At 54.9% G+C, this 8508-nt stretch overlaps 3 protein-coding genes across 3 annotated transcripts; 1 reads left to right on the top strand and 2 right to left on the bottom strand.

The window, feature by feature from the left end:
• Positions 1-721: 721 nt before the first annotated feature.
• Positions 722-3332, bottom strand: NCS57_01038900 (uncharacterized protein; the record flags this gene model as incomplete). Its single annotated transcript, XM_053060135.1, has 3 exons — positions 722-841; positions 913-3253; positions 3310-3332. The coding sequence occupies 3 exons, from the start codon at positions 3330-3332 to the stop codon at positions 722-724; spliced, it is 2484 nt and encodes an 827-aa protein (XP_052910529.1).
• Positions 3333-3673: 341 nt separating this feature from the next.
• Positions 3674-4846, top strand: NCS57_01038800 (uncharacterized protein; the record flags this gene model as incomplete). Its single annotated transcript, XM_053060134.1, has 1 exon — positions 3674-4846. The coding sequence occupies one exon, from the start codon at positions 3674-3676 to the stop codon at positions 4844-4846; it is 1173 nt and encodes a 390-aa protein (XP_052910528.1).
• Positions 4847-5072: 226 nt separating this feature from the next.
• On the bottom strand, positions 5073-6585 carry NCS57_01038700 (uncharacterized protein; the record flags this gene model as incomplete). Its single annotated transcript, XM_053060133.1, has 2 exons — positions 5073-5931; positions 5987-6585. 2 exons carry the CDS (start codon positions 6583-6585, stop codon positions 5073-5075), a joined length of 1458 nt encoding a protein of 485 aa, XP_052910527.1.
• Between the last annotated feature and the right edge of the window lie 1923 nt (positions 6586-8508).

Raw genomic sequence — 8508 nt, 5'->3', positions numbered from 1 at the left:
TTGGGTTGGGAGAGAAAGAGTTAAACTTGGTTATAAAACTACCTCGCAGACTTGATATCGACAGCGAGGACTCCTCTGACTGCCTGCTTGTAGTTGAACAAAGTCGTCCACCGCTCTCTCTTCTGAGCCCCATGGCAATCCGTTGCCATGTCCCCGGCTTGGCACTACCGATCGCCAATGTCGTTATTCCGCTGCCTTGGTCTGTTGCTTGGCCAATGCGAGCCAAGCCTGCACCGGGCCTGCTCTCAGTAGCCATGGATGGGGCCTAGGTTCTCAGCCTTGACCTCATCTGTGTGAAATGGCCCCTGATCGAGATGCACGGGGGCCGCGCTTTAATGAGACATTGAATGCCCGTCCTCTTCAACGTTCGTTCCAAACAGGAATCGCCTCTCCGCCACGCGCGCTCCTCTCAACAAAGTGGTTCCCTCATCAGGCTGGGGGCTGGGCTAAGCACCGGGTTCGTTTGAGGTTGGTTCGAGCTCACGAGCCATCGAGGCCATGGATGAATGGGGTGCAAGATTTCCAACAAAAGTCCTGGTTACCTGCGTCATCAAGGCTCTCCAGCTGGCCTTCAATGTCATATCCAATCAACGCCGTTGGGAGTAGCCGCAATCACTACCATAGCCCGTCCCGTCTGTCAGCCCCCAAACGCCGATCTCCAGGGTCGTCGTCGTGAGACACCAGGTACTCAACACACCCGCGCATCCATTTGCAATCCTTCTCAGACATCTCGGTATGGGGAGATACCCTTCTTGAGCTCTTCCACAATCTCTGCTGCCTCTAGCGTGCTCCTCGCCTCAAAATCATACCGTTTGCTCTCTGTCGCCTTGTACACCACCAGCTATTTTTGGTACGCCGTTAGAATCACACATGACCTCGACATCAGATAGATGGACACCAGCATGGACTTACCTTGACATTTGTGGGATGTTTCCGAGGCACTTTGCACCCGACCACATTGCTGAAGTGTACCGTCGTTGTTTTACCTCCGCCGTCGTGCAACGCCTTGCCGCCCGAGGCTGGCATGATGTGGATGTACTCGCCGTCGATCACCAAGATGCGTTCGCTCATTCCTACAATGCGCATCGGCTGCTTTCGCCAGACCGTATACTTCTTGTAGCTGGCGTTGCTGAGCTCGTCCTGCTTTAGGGACTCTCGCGCCAGTGGGTGGCTTCCCACCATCTGAACCTGTTTCTTGCTCCGTTTCTGCGTCGAAGGATCTGTAAGCGGAAGCATCTTTGGCGATGAACTGCCTGGCGATCCAGTGATGGTCAACGGCCCGTCCGTCGCGAACCGTCGCCTGTACAATTCCAGATCGGAGACGTTGCCGATCGACGACACGGGCCGGTCAATCATGACTACAGCTCCCGACCCGGGCAGCTTGAGTACATGGTTGGCCTTGTCCAGCTGTCTCTTCCGACATACCATATCTAGCACTTCGGCTAGGTAGGTATCCGTCGTCACATCGAGCGTAACCATCTGACCCGGTGCAATGTCCGAAGACATGATGTGAATTCGGAGCAGCTTCTGTTGTCCTCGTGATGTGTTTGGAGCCGCGATGGGTGCCTGCGGCATGTCTGCTGCAGGTGCATTTGACCGGTACGTCGTCGTGACGATGGGATTCTGTCGTGGACGGGCGGCCAGGAAAGAGTTGACTTGCGGGCCTGGTGTGCCCCTAGGCGTGGCATCCTCGTCCTCTCGACCTGGTTCTGCTGAATCCAGAGTCACCCCGCCACTCTCCTGTGATGTTACAGGCTCCTCTTCCTCCTCTTGTGGTGTAAGTTCCTTGTTCTTGAGATACTCTTCCTCTGAGGCTGCTGTCAAGGCAAATTCGTCATAAGCTGTAGAATTCGACCGCATACGACCTCCACCTCGCATGGCAGCATTGTTCACCGTCGTAAACGAGGTCAACGGCTCTCTTCTCGGAACAGGAGGGAAATCATCATCCACCTCACCACCCTCTTCGACCATTCGAAGGGTCCACCAGTTGACGTTGAGCTTGTCCGAGGGGATAGGCGGGTCCATCTTCTCTTCATTGTAGCGATACAAGCTCAGGCCAATGAGGTCCGCCACGGTAACCACCCTCTCGGCACCCTGCCCGTCCTGAACACGTGGGCGGATGAGCACTTGGAACGGCTTGCTTGGCGTCTTGGAGAAGGCGGCATAGATGCGCACACGAATGGGGCCTTGCGTCCCCTGCCCGCTGAAATGAGCAAATCTGTGGAAGGGGATCGTGGGTTTCTTGTCCTTGGCCTTGAGCGCGGCCGACAACAAGCTCTTGGGCTGGGCAATGCTGAGGGGCCTGATCATGCTCATGGGCCTCGGGGGAGGCAAAGACCCAAGAACAATGGGATTTGTTGGTGGCCGAGATTTGCGAATCGTCGATTGTCGCACAAAGTTCTTAGGCGGTGTTCCAACAACCTGGCGAGTAGGTGATCCATTAATGGCCGGGTTTTCGACACCATCAAGGATAGATGCCGAGTCTATGCTCTCCACATAATCATCAGACATATCTGAAGCCTCATCGGAGTCTTCTTCCTCTTCTGGCAAGAGGGAAGTGCCTACCCGATTGATGCCAGGCGTGGGCTCCTCAAGGATTCTCGCTTGAAGCTTCGCTGCCCTAGCTGCAGCCCTGGCAGCCTCTCGGTGTCTCTGGACAGTGGGAATGTCGATCTCGTTTTCGGAAGATATCTCGCTGCTGGTGACTGTGTCTCTTCGTGGCCTCTCCCTTACTGTCTCCAATGCCGACTGCGAACCTCGTCGGGGCGCCCTTGGTGATACTGCCCCTACCTGTCGTAGGTTGGTGTTTTGAAGTGGCGATGAACCTGCTCTATGCCTCACGGGCATCTTGGCGAACTTGATCTGCTGCGCGGCTCTTTGATCCGTGTCATCATCGCTGTCGTCGCTCAAGTCGCTACTGTCCTCCTCTTCCATCTGTTCCCGGCGCCTGCGCCGCTTGATAGCCATCCCGGGCCCCATGGTATCGGATCCGCCAGCGGTGAGCATGCCTCCATCTTCATCTCCATCCTCGAGCGTGAGGCCTGCCTGTCGAGGTGCCTGGAAGTATTCGGAAGCAATAGCGGTGGGTATCGGGGGTGAGTGTGTCCGCTTAATGTGAGAGGAATTGGGTCGCCAGCCGGCGGCCTTGAAGGGAGCTGAGTTTAGGAAGCCATCGTTGACGGTTAGGAGGCGCTCGCCCACGCCGTCGGCGATCTCGTTGAGGTAGCTTGTGCGGAGCTGATAGGACACGAGTCTAGGGGAAATGCCATGTCAGTGGGTGCGGGCTGTCGGGGTCTTATAGCAACGTACTCTTCCAACTGAATGACGGACATGATGGCGACTGCTTCGGCGGGTATATATCACGCCAATATCACGCCGATATCTTGGAATTCGGCATTCTAAGAAGCCCAGAGTTGAAGGTTTGAGGGGCGAGGAGCATTGGTACGGAGCGTTGCGATAAGCTATTCGTGGGGTTCAGGCGCAGCGCAGCCTCGTTCGCGTCTTGGATGCGCAAGGACCCATGTGGCTTGCGTCTGAGCACGGACCACCAGCGAGGCGAGGCAACAATGGGGCGCATTTCAACCTCATGTCGCGAGGCTCAGGAAAGCAAGCAACTTTGCGATTCCATCCTCAACTTTTGCAGTTGACGGTTATTCTTCACCCAATATTCATCATGGGCCTGGTTGATTATTCTGACTCCGAGGGCTCAGGCTCCGAAGCCGAGGCCCCCGTCAAGACAGTCCCCAAGACTACATCGTCCTCAAAGAAGCCCTTTCAGAAAGTAGTTGATAGATCCAATCCTGGCAAAATCGTCGTCAACCTCCCTCAACTCTCCAACGATACACCCCAACGAAACGACGAACCTCCCGCGAAGCGCGCGAAAACAAAGGGATCGGGTCTCTTTTCTGGTTTCAACTCATTCCTGCCGGCCCCGAAGAATGCGAACAAGCCAAAGACAACCTCTACGGCATCAAGCAGCACCACATCGAGACCAGGCGTCAATCTCAAGACGAGCGCTGCACCGGGTTTCAGTCGAGGGACAGAAGATGATGGCGAGGGGCTGGGTGATAGCACCACGTCAGGAGGATTGAGCCTGCCGCCACCGAAGGCTGCTCAACCATCCATCCCAGAAGGACAGAAGCCTGCCGACGAGGTCAAGCTTGTGGGCAAGCCGTTGATGTTCAAGCCTCTCTCAGTCGCAAGGAACCCACAGAAGAAGAAAAAGTTGAATTCAGGGGCAGCGAAGCCAGTGGCCGCACCATCTCAACCAAACTCTGCAGAATCCAAGGAGACAAAACCCGAGCCAGGACCAGAACCCGCTCCAGCGCCTCCCAAGGTCTCTCTATTTTCGATGCATACGGAAGAACCTTCGGAACCTGCAGATGCTACGGCACGAAGCGCTGTGTATGAGCCCATGTTTGCAACCCAGGAAAGCTCATTGGCCCACGACGAGGGCGCATACGCCGACTACGCGCAGTATGCAAGCCATTCACAAACAGGTCCATCTGCCACCACATTGCCAGGCTCTGAGTCGCTGGACACGGTGGCAGACGATCTCAACCTTTCAGCTGCCCAACGACGTGAGCTCTTTGGCCGTGGAGGCCTGGGCAAGCAAGCGGCCAAGAAGGTTATCAACTTCAATATGGACAAGGAATACCAGCACAACGAGGAGATCCGAGCGTCAGGAGAACAGCAGATACACAACCCCGTACGTGCTCTCCAGGGCGGCAAGCACAGCCTTCGCCAGCTGGTGCAGAATGTGCAGAACCAGCGCGAGGCCCTCGAGGACAGCTTCGCCAAGGGGAGAAGCAATCGCAAGGAGGCGTCGAGCAAGTACGGATGGTGATGAAAATGATACCCAAGTTTTACACAGAATATCCAAAAATGAAGAGGCATTTCTATTTACATCTAAACCTGAAAAGGGGCTTCCTACAGATACAGTCACGCCGCGCTCTAATACCAATACCAATACCAAATATGCGCAGCGAGGAGCAATGCCAACAAACAAAAGGGGGTGTCTTGAAAACAAATCGTTCGCCATTCCACAAATCAAACCCAAGAAAATCCGTTTTTCAGAATGTTTCCACTCCAACCTTTCGGCCGGTCTGGAAGGCATTATCTGCCATCATGAATCCCCATTCTCCTCGTGTTATGGGCGATATATCGTCATATCCGTTGGGCGTCATGGGCCCCATCTTCGCCGACGCCGGGCTCATGAGTATGGGAGTCGGTGTGAGAGGACTGAAGGCGCTCTTATTTACAGGAGCTGCGCTCAGGACCTGGTCAATGGTTGAGCCGTCCCACGGCTGCATCGAGAAGTAGAGCCTGTCGGTCGGTCGTGCCGTACGTTCTTCATCCTCCTCTTCCCCTTCGACTTTGACGATGGGGACTTCTGGCTTCTTGGTTTCAAAGTTGGTCAGCAGTTTCAGCTGGGGCTTTGGTGAAGGAGTTTTCTCCTTGGTGATGGCAAGTCCAATCATGTCCTCCTCGATCTCGGAATCGCTACCACTCTCTTCGAAATCGCTGATCGCCTTGATGGCCGGCTCGGTGAATGCTGCTGAAAAGCCCTCAATGCCGCCGAGTTGCTCCGGTCCGCCATACGCACGCCGATACATGCGGTCCAAGTCAACCAGGGCAGAGTTTGACACACTCAGCCAGTCATATGATCGGAGGATGGCAGTTTTGGAGACTTTTGACCCGGTGGCTAGGATTGTGCGGCGGAGTTCGTCAACGGCGTCTTCGAGGCGCAGATGAGATTTCGTCCTGGAGTAACTGGATAGTGCGCTCTTGAGGCTAAATAGCCGATCGAGCGAGAGTAGGGTCAGGCCCTCGGAGGAGAAAAGGACCTCGTTTTGGATGATGGAGCTGTGGATGAGTTGGTTGGTGAGTCCGCAGGAGGAAGGCCTGACTGCTGGTGAAAGCCACTCAGAACTATGGAGTGTTAGCAAGATATCCGACAAGTTTAACATCATACACCTAAACTCACCCAACACGGAACTTTTTCTCCGTCTTTTCAAGCGTTTGGTTAAGGATCTTCTCGGATCGAGGATGGAGTTCATTCGTATGGATGAGACGCATGCCAAAACCCGACGACGACATGATGGAGCTCATAGTGTCAGTGGTAGTCGACGAGGCGGTACCGGGCGTCATGGGAGGAGGCGAGAGGGGCGTGGTGGGCGAGAGAGGCCATCTGAACCGTGGGCTCGGTGTATCTGGTGGAGGAGCAAAGCCAGGCGAAGATATTCCACTTCGTGGCGAGTCCATCGACCGTGCTGGCGTCGGTCCATTATACGAACCAGCCAGCACCAACGACTTGAGCTTCGACATGGGCCCATTTCCAAAGTTGAAGCGGAAGCTGGGAGACAGCGGCGTCGGGGTCGTCGGGGTGACGAGGCCCCTCGGCGGCACAACAGACGGCAGCTGATAGTCTCGGCGGGCCACGACGAGGGTGATGTGCTGAGACTTGCGAGCCAGACGGGCGGATGCGTGCTCGAGGGCCGGCGCGAGATGAGGCGGCAGGTGGTGAGCGTCCAAGATGGAGGTGCCAGCCTCCAAAGGCGAAGAGATTCTCTCTTTGAGCGACATTTTCGTCTGGTTGGGTTGTTATTGTTAAGCCTTGAGAGGCAACGACTCGACGATGCAAGGAGGGACAGCCACAAAACGGCCAAAGTAAGAGGAACAAAGGAGTGCAAAGAATCGGTAAATCAACAAGCCAAGGGAACGCGAATCAACAGCATCCAGGCCGCACAGCAGCTGTATTCCTTCAGCCTTGTCGTCGTCGTCGTCGTGCGTTCAACGAACAAACAAAACAAAACAAAACCCGTCGTCGTGATCCTATGGGAACAAGGCAGGAAAGCAGGAGACATGCAGGACGGGGGAGTTTTAAAAACCCGCATGCAAAACAAGTTTCGTTCTTGTTTCTAACTCATACACACCCCGGGCACTTGTTTATGTTTCAAAACTCTCCTGCGTCTGGCCAGTCAGCCACCGGCTTTTCGTCTCGCCTGAGGTGTGGCCTCCTACTCGGTGACCCCCGGCCGGAGCTGACCCTAGCAGAGAGATAGTCACTATGTAGTATAGCGTCGGAGTGGTAGATGAAACGTCAGGGAGGGGACCCTTGAGGGGGGGCAGACGCTATGTAAGAAAAGGGGAATTGCATGAGCTGCTCATCACCTCTTGTTCATCTTCTATCTTGGACCGCTTGTTCATCACTGCTTTCCTCATCGTCCCAGCCTGTCAAACGGTGCAAATGCCGGGAACGACCCAATCGGCAGGACCATGAGGGGGAGGGGGGGACGTTCTCTCGGCGGCTAACGTGCATTAGCGCGTGCCCGGGGCTGCTATTTTCGGCAGCGGCGGGGTTCCCGGTACGCCCCATGATTGGCTAGCGGGAGGTTAAACGTATTTTTAGAACTGACGGGCGATGCGAGCGGCGCTGTGACAGGCTGCGAAGGGTGAGAGATTCGGGGACCCCTGTTGCAGATTCTAATCGGAGAGGCTGGTTGGTCGGGTGGGGGGCACGAGAGGTTTGTGAAGAGGCAGGGACTTGGTGCAGTAGTGCACATAGATTGGTGTCCACTGTTGAAGAAACCAAGATGGATACTCGTCAGTGATTCTTCCATGTGAGCATTTCTGTTCTGAGTCTTGATGGTCATGGCTGGTTGTCTCCACCATCGTGACTGGCCCTTGCACATTCCTCACGCATTCTCCTTCTCCAGCTGTCAGACATCGGCACTTGTCTTTCCGAGACGAACCAACATATTCCCACAGCTTGCAAGCCATCCATCCATCCACCAGCCACCAGCCCCAATTTCTCACCAAAGGTAGACTCTTAACCCAAGATGGAACCGTGGAACCTGTCGGCTTCGTCTCCAAGGCCATGTCTCTAATTCTTTCTATTTTCGCATCTCCATTGGCATCACATCACCGCGTGGTATCCGAGGCGGGCCTGGAATATTGGCCGCCGTGGCTAAAGATAGGTAGTGTCGGACCAGATGTCCAGCCGCCGGCCCCAATGTTGCCGTCATACAAGGGGGTCGTGATTTAGTGAAGTCCTTCTATAGAAGCTGATCCTGGCTGCTCGGCCGTCGAGATTACATCGTCGTCCACCAGAATATCCGTTACTGGCGCCACTTGAAGACCTTGGAGATATTCATAGAATCAATCACATGGTGTCGGCGGCAAGCTTCGCCGTGAGACAAAGGCGTCATGGTACAGGAGTCTGTCCAAGTGGAGGACTCCTGACAATGAGTATTCACATCGAGGTTGAATAGCTTCCAGCTTCCAGCTTGATGTGATCCGTCTGTCTCGACTTGGCTTCGTGTAATCATTCATCATTTCTGTCCTCATGCCCAAAAAACCAAGGCAGGGAGGGGATGGATACAAGAACGCTGGTCTTGATCTTGGTCTCGAAAACAATTCCCATCTTCACCTTCACCGACCCCTGATTTCCCTCATCTCGCGGTCTGGTACCGCCGTATCCCTGTTCATTATCCTTTAGCCCTTGCG

This window comes from Fusarium keratoplasticum, chromosome 8 (genome assembly GCF_025433545.1).
Source record: "Fusarium keratoplasticum isolate Fu6.1 chromosome 8, whole genome shotgun sequence".
In the NCBI taxonomy this organism is placed as follows: Eukaryota; Fungi; Ascomycota; class Sordariomycetes; order Hypocreales; family Nectriaceae; genus Fusarium; species Fusarium keratoplasticum.
Note: the sequence above shows the minus strand (reverse complement) of the source record. Positions and strands in the feature narration are given on the sequence as shown.